The sequence below is a fragment of the Eulemur rufifrons genome, chromosome 16, assembly GCF_041146395.1.
Source record: "Eulemur rufifrons isolate Redbay chromosome 16, OSU_ERuf_1, whole genome shotgun sequence".
In the NCBI taxonomy this organism is placed as follows: domain Eukaryota; kingdom Metazoa; phylum Chordata; class Mammalia; order Primates; family Lemuridae; genus Eulemur; species Eulemur rufifrons.
In genome coordinates, this window is record NC_090998.1 from 71,945,887 (window position 1) to 71,961,891 (window position 16,005).

The 16,005-nt window shown below is 39.9% G+C and overlaps 1 protein-coding gene across 6 annotated transcripts in view; it reads right to left on the reverse strand.

Moving 5' to 3' along the window:
- The window catches only part of LOC138396844 (putative uncharacterized protein encoded by LINC00269), a 63,771-nt gene that overhangs the window by 981 nt on the left and 46,785 nt on the right, over positions 1 to 16,005 (reverse strand). For 4 of the 6 annotated variants that reach the window (XR_011235724.1, XR_011235725.1, XR_011235723.1 and 1 more), the window contains one exon: positions 7,400 to 7,863. The exons of 1 other annotated variant lie outside the window; for it this stretch is intronic. Coding sequence is in view for 2 of the 5 variants with exons in the window: in XM_069490531.1 (XP_069346632.1) it covers positions 7,830 to 7,863 (34 nt within the window). In the remaining 3 variants the exon portion in view is untranslated. Of the gene's footprint in view, positions 1 to 7,399; positions 7,864 to 14,638; positions 15,306 to 16,005 lie in introns of those variants that run through there. One more of the 6 variants, XM_069490530.1, reaches the window with a different exon arrangement.

Here is a 16,005-nt window from a genome sequence, read left to right on the forward strand (position 1 = left end):
TTTTTGTATACTGCTATGTCCCTAATGCCTCCAACAATGCCTGGCACATAATATGTACTCAAAAATATGTGTGAAATGGAGGAGGAGGAGAAGGAAAAGGAGGAGAAAGAAAAATTTTTTTTTAATGTATGGAATAGATAAATGAGTAAAAATAAAGAAACATACACTTCACTTTGGCTTTAAGAATATAAGCTATTTTGGGCCGGGCACAGTGGCTCACGCCTATAATCCTAGCACTCTGGGAGGCTGAGGCGGGAGGATTACTCAAGGTCAGGAGTTCGAGACCAGCCTGAGCAAGAGCAAGACCCCATCTCTACTAAAAATAGAAAGAAATTAGCTGGACAACTAAAAAATATATGGAAAAAAATTAGCCAGGCATGGTGGCTCATGCCTGTAGTCCCAGCTACTAGGGAGGCTGAGGCAGGAGGATTGCTTGAGCCCAGGAGTTTGAGGTTGCTGTGTGCCAAGCTGACGCCACGGCACTCTAGCCCGGGCAAGAGTAAGACTCTGTCTCAAAAAACAAACAAAGAATATAAGCTATTTTGAAAGGAAAAATGTAAAGTGAACAAATGCTAAAGGAAATTACAAAGGAAACTAAATTAGTTGCCTGAAGGATACGCAAGCCCTCATTGATGCTGGAACAGAGGAAATCTGCCCACCTTTCCATGCAGAGATTGATATAAATGGCGTGTGATGAGGTGGTGAAACAAAAAGCACCTGTAGAAAATCTATTAACCCTTCATTCTAAAGGTGACAGTGAAAAGGATACAACTGGAGTGTGTAGGAGAGAAAACAAATTCTTCTCCTCTCTTCTTTTGCATTGCTTGGGGCCCTGCGAAATAGACTGACAAAAGACAGAAAAGGCATACAAATTTTATTTAATGTTAATTTTTAGCTGATACAGGGACCTTTCTAAAAAAGAAGTGAAAACTCAAAGACATAGATGGGCCTGAGAGCTTATACACCACGTAAACAAAGAAAGATAAATTGTGGAGTAGGCACAAGACAAAGAAAAGGGGTTTTCAGCTTCCAAGGGCAGCAAATTGTGGGAAGGTAAGTATATGGCAGAAACTGATGGAGCAAAGTGGGTCTGTGCAGTTCTACCTAGCGCTGAATTTCTATCTTCTTCATGGCCATAAAACTTCCTGGAACAGAGGATTTATGACAGTCCTCATTTTTCCAGAGTTTTTGCTTTTAGTCAGATAAGGAAAGCTCTGGGCATGCTTCTTTCTTTCTACATATATTCAATCCCAAATGCCTTTAACTCAAAATAATCCTTATGCCAAAATGACATAATTTAGGGTGGTTTATTCTGATCCCTTACTTAGTGAATCACACTAATTGATTTTCTGATGTTGGACCAATCCTGCAAATATATGGGGAAACCAATAGTAGATAAGGCCCAGTTACTTAGATTTGTTTGTGTAGACACTGTCTTGGTGCCATCTTCGCTCTAGTGATAAGATTGTTGTCCCTTTCCTGGTGGGAGAAGTGGATATGGAGGGGAACAAGTTGTGAACACCTAACAAGGGGAATTTATGTTCCATTTTCAGGTCAATGATGGAGGGCAGAGAGTTCATCCTGTACCTGCTTTTTGTCAATTGCCTCCAGCTCAAAATAATCCTTATGTCAGAGTAGCACATTTTGGGGTGACATTTTCTGACCTGCTTCAAAAGTCTGTTTTGTCTGGTATGAATATAGTTATACCAGCTTTATTTTTGGTTAATATTAATATTTGATTAATATATCATACCATATGTGCTTTTTGGTGACTATCTTCTTTCATTATTGCATGTTTTCAAGGTCCATCCATGTTGTAGCATGTATCAATGCTTCATTTCTTCTTATTACTGAATAATGTTCCATTGTATGGATGTAGTACATTTTATTTATCCATTTATCAGTTGATGGGTATTGGGTTGTTTCTACTTTTTGGCTATTATGAATTATGTTGATATAACAATCACCTTAGGCTGCTTGTCACCATCTGAGGCTGTTTCATTTAACAAACTAAACTCTAAAATCTCACTCCCTGATAACAACCTTCCTCAAGGAGTCTGCATTATCAACATTGGGCTTGTTCTTTAAAAAAAAAAAAAAAGATGAAGCTAATTTAAGAGGAGAATAGTATCTGGCTGTCATATGCATTTCTCTTGATTAATGAGGTAGAATGTTTTCAGTTTATCAGAAATATAGATTTCTTTTGTGAATTTTCTCCTCTTTGTCCATTTTCTACTGATAGGTTAATCTGTCTTTTGGATTCGTAAGAGTACTTTATGTATTAGAAATATTAATTTTTTGTCCAGCACATATTTTGCAACTAATTTTTTTATGCTCGCATTTGTCTTTTAGCTTTTCATAGTCTTTTCAAACATAAAGATTTTTTTTTTATTTCTTGGAAGTCAAGTATTTCAATCTTTTCTATTAAAACATTGCAGGAATTTATAATTTAAAAAGTAAAATTCCCACATATTTTTACACTCTGCCCCCACCATGAATATCTCTGGTAACAAATTAGAACAAATGTATTGATAGTCAATGTATTTTCAATTGTCTCCCCTTCTCTGTTGTTTTTTTGTTTGTTTGTTTTTTTGTTTTGTTTTATTTTTTTTCTTGAGACAGGATGTTCTTGAACTCCTAGCCTCAAGTGATCCTCCTGCCTTGGCCTCCCAATGTGCTGGGATTACAGGCTGAGCCACCTTCCCAGCACTCTCTTCATTCTTAATTCTCCATTCTGGTTAAAGCAACCATTATCTTTTGCCTAGATGACTACAGCAACTTCCTGTCCTTCCTCCCTAAATCACTGTTCATACCACAGCTGGATGGCCACATTTAAACATGAACTAGGTTTTTTTCTACACATAAACATATAGGTCATTAACCCATGTATACATACTGTTCTGTTCCTCATTCTATTCTCACTTAACAACATATGTTGGACCTCTGTATGTTCAAATATTACATGGGGCGTACTTACATATATTTTTAAAAGTATCTCTTGTTTACCTGAAATCCAAATGTAACTGGGTGTTCTGTATTTTCATTTGCTAACTCTGGCAGCTCAACTTTTACCATTGATTTAAGACAAGGTGGCTCCTTTGGTTTTAGCCTTCACTTAGCTACAAGAGGGGGTTAGGGAGACCCAAGCAGCTTGTGTCCTATTCTCTTCAGGGCAAAACCTGGATGTGTCTCATAGTACTTCTGTTCACATCCCATGGGCTATAGCTTACTTGCCACATATAGCTTCTAGGGAGGCTGGGAAATGTGATCTTTAGCTGGACAGGCATGTGGATAGCTAAAACCCTATTGCCATGGAAGAGGGAAAGAATGAATATTGGGGAACAACTAGTAGTCTGACATAGATAATAATCTCTCCCTCAGTGGATACAGTCTTGGTGGGATTGTCATTGGAGATACCCAACCCACCTCCTCATTCCAACCAAAAGATAGGCATGTGACCCAAACTGGGCCAACCAGGCACTCCTTCTCTGAAACCGAAAGCTTGAACAAAGTGATACAGGGACTTAAAATAGCTGAAGTTCATTCATCCTGATTGTGGTAACCTGAAGAAGCTAAACATTATAGGTTTATATTAATCCCTATTTATTAATAGGTCTTTAGGGTTTTTCTGGTTCCTGAGCTTGCCCTTAGTCTGCCTTTCTGGATCCAGATTTTCCTTGGATTCTGTGAGATAGCCTATTGTTTTTATTTTCTTAAATTGGTCAGACTTGGTCTGTGTAACTTGCAATCATAGAAACCCAACTGATGAAAGGTCAAATCTGGATGCATTCCAAGATGAGGGGATATAAAACCAGCTCCCCCACCCCTGAGGATTTTTGACTAAGGACATTTTCACTTCTGCAGCTTTCAATTTTAAGGTACCAAGATAAACTATAATCAAAGATAGTAGCTTAAAATAAAAGCATAGTGACAAATGAAAATTAAGTCTGATTAGGCTAATTAATACTTGCACTCACTTTGTGCCGAGAGCTTTGCTAAATGTTATACACATGCCATCTCCTTAATCCTTTTTGCAACAATAAGAGAAATTATTATTATTCTCCCTTAGCAGATAGGGAAAATGAAGCTTGTAAGAATTAAGTGACTTCCCTAAGGTCACACGGTTTATAAAAAATGTAGCCAGTATTCAAAACTATGGTTAATTTCATTATGCCATACCGTATTCCGACCTTAAAAATAAAATATCTAGTATCTAAACAGATTGTTTGATTTTAATTAATTTTTAACCTTTTATAATGAAAAATTTCACATGTAAAAATAGAAAGGATAATATAATGGAGTCATGTATACCTATCACCCAGCTTCAATAATTATTTCACTCTGCCATTATTTTTTCGTCAATCCTTCCCCTACCCCAAATTCTCACTTGTTTTCTTTTATCCTGGAGTATTTTAAAATAAATCCCAGACATCATATTTCTTTACCTGTAAGTACCTCAGTATGTTTCTCTAATACATAAGAACCTGAAAAAAAGAAACATAACCACAATAGCATTCTCATGCCTCTCAAATGAATAATTCCTTAGTATTATTGAATAAATACTATTATTAGTAACAGTAATTATTTAGGTAAAAATTCAAAAATAGTGCACGTATTACATGTGTTAGATATTCTTCTAAGTCCTTTTTAATTTGTGACAATTCTCCTTCCTTTGTTTTCCCTCCTTTTCCTATTGTTTTTAACTCTGGCATTATGAATTAACATGCCATGTGTTTGTTGAAGAAATAAGGCTGTTTGTCCTGTTGAATTTCTCACATTCTGGATTGGGCTGACAGTTTCTTCTGGTGTCATTAACAGATTCTTCCATCTCTTGTGTTTCCAGGAAGCTGTTACTTGAAGAGGCTTGATTAAATTCAGGTTCAAGTTCAAAAAATAATTATTTTTGGCAAAAAATAGACCATCGGTAGTGTAGTAGCTTACTTTTTCAATAAACTGTGGAACTGATTTATTAAATGTGCTGAACCAGTGATTTATTCAGTAAAGTGTTTTTTCTTCTCCACTGCTACCTTCAAACAAGCAGCTCTCCCTTTTCAGCCCCTAGATGACATTTCAGGCAGATCTGTTAGCTTTGAGGCCATTCTCGGATGTGAGAAGAGTCTCATTTTCAGCTATGGAAAATTCTAGTCCAGTCTAAATTAAACTTTAATTTTCACCCAATTCAAATCTCCTCTCCTACTGTCCCTGTTCCTCCCCTCTCTTCTATTACAGCTGTCAGGTGGGACCAGCACTGAGGAAATGGCACATGACCTGTCCTTTTTTCCATTTGGTGGACAGTCTCTGTGGTGCCCCCTTGATTCATGGGAAACCTTGTGCATTTTTGCCCAGCCAAATGGTGGCAATGGAACTTGCTCCTACTGCAACCTTCTGTCCTTACCTTGCCGCTAGCGGCCACATTAACTAGCCTCTAGTTTTCAGACTTCTCTATATCCCTCAAACTCCAGGTTCTCCAAAAAACTCACTTGTCCTCTACTTCTGTAGCAGCCCAGGACAGGCCTACACGTTCCTCCAGCTCAACAAGCATCAAGCCAAGGACTAAAAGTACAGCAGCTCTTTCTGTGTAGCACCCCCACTTCTCTAAGGGGTTCTTTTCCTGTCTCCCTTCACTTGGCTCCATTCCATGTAAACCAGGGAAGAAATGCCATTATGATCTCTCTTCTTGTAAAGGTCCCCTGAAGATGGATCTGCTTTAATGAGTCTCTGGCCTTCTCTACTACAAGCTATTGGAAGACCTGTCTGGTTGCTGCACCAGAAAGAATGTCTATGTCATGGTAAGGCTTAGGTACATGTATTCAGAGTTCTCCTTTAAAATGCAAGGCTCGCCAGGCACAGTGGCTTACGCCTGTAATCCCAGCACTTTGGGAAGCTGAGGCAGGAGGATCACTTGAGGTCAGGAGTTCAAGACCAGCCTGGGCAACATAGCGAGACCCCCATCTGTATAAAAAATAAAAATTCAGCCAGACATGGTGGTACATGCCTGTAGTCCCAGCTACTCAAGAGGCTGAGGCAGGAGAATTGCTTGAGCCCAGGAATTTGAGGTTACAGTGAGCTATGATCATGCCACTACACTCCAGCATAGGCAACAGAGTGAGACGCTGTCTCCAAAAATAAACAAATAAAAATAAAATGCTGTGCTGCTTCTCATCTATTGTTGGCACCACTAAGGATTATCTTCAATTCTTAGGCAACAGGAAAATCTTAATCTATATTCATACAAGCCTATTAAGATTTATCCTTGACTTCATTTTATAAAGTGGTTTTACTAAACATACAGGATTTCCTAGTCTATTTTTCAATGAATGACTTAGAGTAATGCCAATTTATATAATACCCTCCAGGACATTTTTTTCATGTGTCAGAGGGATGTAAACATTGTACACTAGAGCTAACAAATCCTTGTCTTCTGTCCATACTTAAGGAGACCCAGGTAGACTCCCAAAGATCAACAACAGCAAAAGCAAGAAAAAGAAACTATTTCTAAAAACAGCTGAAGACAAAGAAGCAGATCCACAGGGACATATCGGCTAAATTAAACGTACTCAGTCTTGTTTAATATTTCAGCCTTGGTACATAGAACTAGGTGCTTGTTTGATTCTCATGCTTTATTGGCTACAACTTATAACCATTTTAACTGATGTGTTAAGGTCTATGTGTATTTTTTTAATTAATGGGTTTAATTACAATTGCTGGGTAGAGAACCACTTACTCTAGCCTTAAGTAGACTAGAATTAGGAAATGAAAAGAAGGTCTACTGACTCACTAAAAAGTCAGCTAAGTACATTTTATTTTGCTCTCAAAGTAGGAGTGAACAGTAATCTAACCAAGCACTTCATGGTGGTGAATCAGTCTCCACAGTTGAATGGAGAGGGCAGAAAAGCCAACTTTGTTACATCAGATTGGGCTTAAATAGTTTTAAGACGTGTGCGACACTTCTGTATGTATACTATAATGGGTCGATTGAGTCATGTTAAACTTACTCTGGAGGTTTCTGGTTAAATATGCCTGAATCTAAGTATTATTAATATATATTCAAAATGTGTGCACCAGCAGAACTTCAGGCTCACTCTAGGATAAATCTTTGTGGAAGAAAGGAAGAAAAGAGGAAGAAAGGGGAAAGACGAGGAAGGAGAGAGAGAGGGAGAGAGGAAGGAAAGGGAAATTGGTTTTTATAACTTTATTTCAACAACTGAGTAAGCATAAATTGGCTAATGGTCTATTCATGGTGCAATTAAAATGTTGATTTTTGGGCCTAATCATGTAAATGAAATAAAAGTAAGAGTTTAATAAAAATCATGCTATGGTAATAATTGAAAAGATGACAGCACACCAGGAGTTCAAAAAAGGAATGTTGAGCTTCAGTTTTTATGTTTTTGTTTTTAACTCTGGCATCATGAATTAACTTTGTAACATATTTCACATTCCAGAATATCGAGTCATTGATTTGTTCTCTTAGAAACCTCATTTTCCAAGTCATTTGAATTTAATTACAAATGTATTTAAACACAAAGGCACACTAATTAATAGAAAGCAAATGTTCCATTAAGAAATACAATGTGGAATGTATGTTTAAAGCAAACTTGATGAAATAAAATTTCACAGCAAGACAGCACTTTAGTCATTCTTCCCGATTGTGTATCATGTGCAGATTTCAAAATTATTCTTTGTCTACATGTGAGTCTTGGATGCAAGTGCTGCAGGGAGGGTCACAGCCATGGAAGGTCCCGTGGGGATCACCTAGAGGCTGCACCACTCAAACTTCCTGCTTCCTTCTCCCTCCATTGCAATTGCTGTGCATTTGCCGTGTGGTGTCATCACCCTCCCCACGTTTCAGCCTCTTGCAGAAACCTACAAGGACAAAAAGGGAGACGGGAAATTGCCTCATGGCCAAAGTAACCCTTCCCTTCAGGGTGTTCCTTTGGTGCTTTATACAACCCTCTAGTACTGCACTGATCACATTGGTCGTTATACTTTCTAGTTCCTAGAATGTAGACTCTGTGTAAATAGAGCTCATATTCATTTTGGAGTCCTCAGTGAATAGTCTTTTTTGTGTGCCCACACTGGTCAAGCGCTGTGATACGTTACATTTACAATTGAACAAAGTAGGTGTGGTCCTTGAACTCTGGAGGGGTTGCCCTTTTCTGAGGAAGAGAGTCATTACGTACACCAGCAGGAAAAATCCAAGAGATTGCAAATTGTGCTATGAAGGAAGACACCAGGGTTCCAGGGGCCAGAACAGCAGGAGAGGCAGAATCTGACCAAGGGTTTAGCAAACCTTCTCTGAGGAACCAGTATTTAATTTGAGGCCCACGATTTGGAGTTAGGTTATTTGAGCCTGAGTGAGAAGAGAAATGTGCCTGCCAGATGGGACAGTGTGTGGAAAGCCTAGGGCCACCGGGCCTGGAACGGACTGAGCAAGGGGAGGGTGATGGCGGAGAGTCGGGTGCCCTGATGCTGTGTGGCCTTAGAGGCCACATCAGGGATTTTGTATTGTATCCTAAGTGCAAACCATTTAAAGTTTGAAGCAGGCTGATGTGATTTGTGCACTAAATATATAGATGAATTAAACAAATAAACAAATAAACAGATGAATTAAACATCAACAGAATCAATGCTACAGCTCATCTGCACTATTTCCTAGTTTTAACAACCTTGAGCAATTAGATTAATTCGCTATAACGTGTTCTTAGGGAACATGTAGTTGGAATTTGTTGATTTTTAGTCACTCACTATTCATTTTCCCTTTCTCCAAATCCCCCATTTTGTTTTGGATAACAAGTATGTTGTGATGGTTAATTTTATGTGTCCACTTGATTGGGCTAAGGGATACCAGGATAGCTGGTAAAACATTATTCCTGGGTATGTCTGCGAGGGTTTTTCTAGAAGAGATTAGCATTGGAATCAGTAGACTGAATAAAGATCCACCCTCACCGAAGTGGGTGGGCATCATTCACTCTGTTCAGAGCCCACGTAAAACAAAAGGGCAGAGAAGAGTGAATTTGCTATCTCTTCTGGAGCTGGGACATCTGTCCTCTCCTGTCCTTGGACATCAGGAGAAGGCCTTTGGGCTACAGGACTTACACAAGGGCCTCCCGGGTTCTTGGTCCTTCAGCCTCGGATGGGGGACTCCACTGTTGGCTCCCCTGGTTTGCAGGTCTGTGGCCTTGACGGCATTTGACTGAATTAATAACTGGCTTTCCAGGTTCTCCAGCCTGCATCTTTCCTTTATTGGCCATTTGGGATTCTGTAAATTCTTTTCACCTCCTTCCCATAAAATCTAGCACAGGGCTGCCACTAGGGCACACCCTTAATGAATATCGCTGATTCTACTTGCCATGGCAATGTTGCCTGGTTTCCTAACACTGATGTCATTTCCCACCTTCTTAGTTGGGGTTACTGAGGTCCACCTTTGCAAGTGTGTGGCTTCCAGAAATAGTTGTTTTTCTGTAGACCGACCGTCTGTGATGTCTACAGTGGATCCACTGAGTTATAACACTCTCCTACATCTCACTGTGGGGGTCTAGTCTGTGTAATTGAACTTCTGCCTTAAGAACTAGAGCCCAGCTCCACTCAGCTGGAGCCCTGTGAAGTCTCCCCATTCCTCTTCCTGAGGGACTAGAGACTTCACTGACCCCAAGTTGCTGGCTAGGGTTCTGCTCTAAAAAGATGAACCACTCAAAAGCATGCTATTAGTTCCCTGCTAATTTGAAGCATCACCTCCTCAAGGAGACCTTTGCTGCCATGCTCTACCTGTAAACTGGACTCCCATGGATATCAGCATTGGATACATTACATCAAGGGCTCCCCTTCCCTCTGAACGCCAACTTGGACCATCAGCCAGCGTCCTTGGGGGTCAGAGCCACAGTCATATCATGTTCCTGAATTTGCCTTCGGCCTCTACTTCCTCCCCACCAGCCAGATACTGCAGACCCTGAGGCTGACCTGCTACAGTATGACATCTGTCCTTTTTCCTTAGTTATTAATGTTCTGATTAAATAAAATTTTTATTGATTTTAACTTTTAAGAAAAAACTTTTTTTGCTTCTTCGAAGGCTCCTTCTTAGAAGTCAAAAAATGGTGAGTCACAAATCTTTCTTTCTGGTTTTTTTTTTTTTTCTTTGAAACAGAGTCTCACTCTGTTGCCCAGGCTAGACTGCCGTGGTGTCAGCCTAGCTCACAGCAACCTCAAACTCCTGGGCTCAAACAATCCTTCTGCCTCAGCCTTCCACACAAATCTTTCTTAAAAGAGGAAGTGGGACTTGATTCCCTCCTATCCAATGTCTTCTCATGACTTACTCTTACTGTTTTTCTGTCCAGGACACAAACATTTCAATCCAAGTTAGATACTTACTTAAAATCATGTTGTCATGTTAGACAAGTATCTCTTTTAAAATTTAAACAAGGGGGAAAAAACTCCAAGTCTGATATCTCAATGGATTTTCATATGTTAGGTAAGCATATTTCTTTGAATTTGGATATGTGGAAATACTGTGGCATTTAGTTTATAAAATAGGCCATTCAACCGGACTGTACCGTGGACAGAAATCTCTGCAGAACACGGCAGGATGAGGCAGTGAGTGGCTTTCTGCCAGCTCACTCCAGGTGCCCAAACATGGCTCAGCTCTGTACTGGAAAAGAAAAGCAGAACAGCTCTCTAACCTTGTACCTTCTGTTGTTCTAATGCACAAGACTATACCTCTCTTTCCCAAACTCCACACTTCCAGGATATAACTATACTGCTTGATCCCAGCTGTCCAGAAATATATCAGGCAGAGAGAAAACCACTATTCTTTAAGGATATGTTATTCTCCGTTGTCACTTGGAACAAATCATTTACAAGCTCAAAATGTTTTCATAATATATCTTAGAAAAGAAAAAAAAAGATCAAGTTGCACATTGGGAAGCTTTTCAGAGAGAATATTATCACTGCAAATCACTACTCATATGTTATTGCCTTGGCAAAACGGATGAATAAGAAATATTTGTTTCCATAAAAGCACAACCCTGATTGCAAGAATTCGGAAATTTGATTTGGTTGCTAGTGGAAGGATTCTGACCACTAACCTCTGAACCTTTGAAGTCTCAACCCTACAGGGAGAAAATTAGCCACAGTTTTGAATTCTAGGAGTTTGGATAGTGTGTTAAAAGCATTAAAAGGTGAATAATGGTTTTTAAAAAGCAAGGTTTGGAAAGTTGAAAGAAGCCTTTCTGCAGGTTTATTTTTTTCTGTTTACTTGGTACCTTTTATTGCTATGTAGCCTTTGAGTGTATATTGCCCTGACTAGTGTTCCAATTCCTATAAAGAGGTGATATTTCTTAGGGATAAAGAGTATAATATACTTTGCCCGACTCATTCTGCAAAGCCTTCTGTCACACATACATAAAAGCGTGTATCCTCAGCTGGGAGAGGGAAATCAATTCTACATATTGATCAAAATCTGGCAACATATCATAAAAATTCAGGGAACGCCACTATGTCACGCACCCAGGTGCAGAACCTTAGGTCTGGCTTAAAAAAAACAGCTTACCCCGGCTAAGAAGAATGCTTCGCCTGACTAATAAGGAACCCATATTTGTGGCTGAGGGTCTTGGCTGATTAAGTGTAGGTTGGTGTTTTCAAAGTGCCTTACAAACAAGAGGTGAGTTTGAGTAATATATGGACACAGCAGTAATTAAATAGCATTATAAGATTCTCTTTCCAATTCCCTTTCATCTTTCTGATTATATCAAGAAGAAAATTTCAGTTTGGTACTGCTAAGTTTTTATCACCTCTCTTCTTAAGAGAGAGAGAGAGAGAGAGAGAGAGCATGCCAGGAAGCTCTCATAACAACTATTCGAGGGAGAACTGTGCACTCTATGCCATGGATCAGGGTTAACATAAGGCCAGAGGTTAAATAATGACTCTTCTCTGAAAATGGGGCTTTGAAGGAGCTCCAATCCCATTCTGCCTCCAATGGCTGCCAGCTGCTGGTTTTCATTGTGATCAAGGGCAATTGGTTTTCAAGGGATACTCAGAGCTGCAAAGAAGGGGGATGAAAATAGGATAAGTTAAAATGCCACAAAGCTCACACTTACTGAGATTCAGGCATTTTTCCTACATAAATGTTCCCCAGATTGCTGCAAGCCTTTGGTCATTTTGCAGAATTTCAAAAAAGTTGATTGTAACAATTTTTGAATAATCATTGCTTTTATGGAGGAGAGGATTTTTTTTGGGGGGGGGGGTTCCTTTTCAGATGAGCAACAACAACGAAATGTTTAGTGTAAATATGTCCAAAATATTTTGTTGTTGTGTATCTGAAATTCAAATTTAACTGGGTGTCCTGTATTTTATCTGAAACTCCATTTCAGGTGAATAGTGAGCAAAAAAGTCCTGTAAAGGAATTCTCAGCTGGCTTGATGGTGATACTTTCTTTTTTTTTACTTTCTTCTCTTTACTTTTAAACTACTGTTGAAGCCCTTTTCTAGTCTATAAGAGATAACTAGTTTTGATTAATGTGGGTTTAGTTCTCTTGTGGAAAGATGTGCCAATCTGGCATGGTGACAATCCTGTCCATATTTCTCATACGTTAAAGGAGTGTATTTAAGATGGTCTACTGGTAAATACTAATCAAGGCTGGTAGTCTGTGCAGACAGAATTTCAGGTTCAGTTCAGCTCTCAGGAAAGCGCAAATATAGAATAAATGTGCTTATGAAAGGCCTCTAGAAAACCAGAACATTCAAATCAAGAAAATAAGTCAAATCAGTAAAGTCAAGGACTTGAGGATAGATAGATACACAGGTACATAGATAGAGATATACATATGAATTTAGGCAGTTAAATACCATGGAAAAGTTTATCCCATAATATATAATTTATTATTCATCAACAGCAGTCAATTGCCAAATTGACTCACACACAGGGTCAGTAATTTGGAATTTAGATGTCACCCAAGGAAGACAGGATCTCAAGAAATGGTCAGATAAAAATAGTCTCTCAAGACATGTGTGATGAAAGTGTGGAAAAATATCAAATCCCCTTCCAGGCATAGGAAAGTCTTTGAAGAATCTCTCTGGACCTCAGAGGCAGCTTTTTGCTCTCAGTCATACAATTTCAACCTACTGCAATCTTTTTACTTGATCATTACAAAGTAATTTCAAAGTACTCTTAAGAAAATTGGAACCCATGGCATGACATGATTCATGTACCATTTCTAATTGCTTTTCATATTTCTTCATTAACTATTTATTGATCACCTACTATGTGTCAAGCATTGTACTATCAGCCGATCTTTTCAGAATCCATTTCTCTTTGGCCATCAGTCAATCGTTTTGCCTTATAACTACAATGGACAACTGTGAACATGGAAGGAAACCCCGGAAGAGACCAGCTGGATCTGCTAAATATTTCTGTCTCTCACTTTGCTCTCACTGCACCCGGGTGCTCCCAGGACTACCCCGGGTTTCTCTCTGACTTCTCATTGAAACACTGCCCCTATCCACTGCCACGAGACTAGCAATATTCTGAGGGAATGTGGTGTGGAGAGGCAGAGAGAAAGATGCCCCCACTGCCACGCTCAGTTGCTGTCCAGGAATGGGAGGTGGCCCACCAAACATCCCTTCATGCAGGACGCAGCCAGGAGGAAATGACATTGCCGGCCCCCTGCCTAATGACTCAAGCACAAGACTTCCTTCTGTTAAAAATCTACCCAGAATTCTTCTCCCTGGTTGCTCAGTGTCCTGAGTGTAAACCCTAAATGGAAAAGAGAGATAGCATCAAACATTCATAAAACGGAACCCGTGTCCTCACTTCTACCAGCTGCTGTGAACAGCAGTAGCCACTCTGCACAGACAGAGGAATTGTGAGCTCCGAGAAACTGAAAAGACCACTCACTCAAACTACAAATATCCTTACCTGGGCCACCAACCTCCCACCCCATCGTCATCACTGTGGCCCCCAGTTGACCAGATTTCCTGAGACTGCCAGTTCTGAGGTCTTTTAATGGAGTTAAGGCTGGGCAGTGGCAACAGTTTAATCTTCTTTCTTGGGATCCATGTGGTGTAACTCAACATGCAACATGAGGGAGTAGATCTGGGGACCCGACTGCCCGCGATCATACCCCAGCACAGAGTTCATGAAGCCCGTCTCCTCTTCATTCAGATCTCTGCCAGAAACCACCTTCTTCTGGAAGACCACCACGACTCCTCTACTTAAAACAGGTCACCCCCATCTCCCTCTAGGCCACTTGCTTGTTTTTATCATCTGCAGAGTACTTATCACTCTCTGAAAAAGCATCTCTTTTTAAAATTTAAACATTAATCCCTTTATCTTCTCATTAGAACGTAAACTCCATGCGAGCATGGATCTGTGTCTGAACAGTGCTTGGCCCCTAGCAGGGAGTCAATAAGCGTTTCTGAATGAATGAATGAATGAATATACTGGGTGGGAACTGAAGCACATGAGCCTCTTGACATAAGTGGGTGGGAGGAGAGACAAAAAGAGGGGTAGAGGAAAGGACTCTTTACTGATCCTTCCCTTACTGAAGTGGCACTGCCTCCAGGCAGGGAGGCGGCAGCCAAAAACAAAGTGAAACAAAAGAAGCTAATTCTTGGTTTTTATGCTTCCTGACAATTTAAGGGATTTTCATGATAACTTTGAAAAATATGATTTTTTATTTTTATTTTTTTGCCTTAGGCACTGGCATCAGAAACAACACCCTGAGATGTGGTTTCTCATACTCCTGAAAAGGTTGGCCTACAGAGGGTGCTAGTTCACTTCAAAAACCTAAAACAAGTGCCTACACTTTTACTGAGTCCTGGAAAGAATTTACAAAGCATGCAGCTTAGTAACAGCTAATGAAACGTTAAATCACCACATTTTGCTTCATAACCAAAGTTGGGGGGAAAAAGAGAAGCAATCTGTGAAAATGCCAGAGGCATTCAAAGACCTCTGCGGAGGAAAAGAAGTGGCATTATTTTTCAAATGCAAAAGAGAGAAGCCAACCGCAGCATCCAAAAGTGGAGAAGACTGAGGCTGTTGTCCAAAGGGAGATGGAGGCTGGGGGAGTTGCAAGCCCCGGAGGGAGGGGAGACTGACGGGCCCCTGTCACATTCCGCCCCACACTTCATGCCGGGAAATGGGACTTTGAGGCTGGGTGTGAGATGCCTGTGGACCCTGTGAATGAGTGCTCTTCTGACTGCTGTCCTTCTTGATACTGAGGTTTCAGGGCTCAGCAGGGACAGCAGGGCGGTGGGGCAGTACTTGGGAGTTTTGAAATAGGTAGCTTGTCACAGCAGGGAGAAGGGCCAGAGAGCCTGGAAGGAGGGAAAAGTCTCTTCAAAGTCTGCATCTGCAAAGAAATCTCTAGGAGAGGTAATGAAACAAGCAAGTGAGTTTTCATGAAAGCTTTCAAGCTCTAAAATAAGCAACAATTGAGGCAGTGTTAACAGTCCAGAGCTAACCTCAAGGCTGAGAGTCTTAATCCTAGTACTCGCTCTAGCCATGTAGTCCAGTGACCAGAGGCAAAATTCCTAAGAGCTCGGACACATCTTATCATTACATGTGGTATTTTCACTTGGTGGCTGTCCTTGATTTTGTCAGTTCATGGTGGCTTAGTCACTTTATTGTAATGTTCAATGGCTAAACTTTAAACAAAAATCAATAAAGGGCAAGGAATGAGTTTGCAAAAACAATCAGCCACCTCCCTCAATTTAATTGTAAAATCAATCAAATCAGTTTTTTGGCACAGTGCAGAGAAAACACGTACTTTACCGATGAACCGTCTCATTGATTAAATGGTTCATTTGAAAGCTAGAATAACAGTCTCAGATTTTAATCTCAAAAAAAAAGTTTATCCTTCAAATATATTTTCAAGATTCTGAAACCAGATGCTTTTTCCCTAAGGATTTGCTTCTCAGATGCTCATCTAATTCTCCTTTTGCTATTTTTAACCATGATCCACATATTTAAAGCAGAAAATCTATTTAGATGCTTAAAAGTCAATGTAAGCCCAGG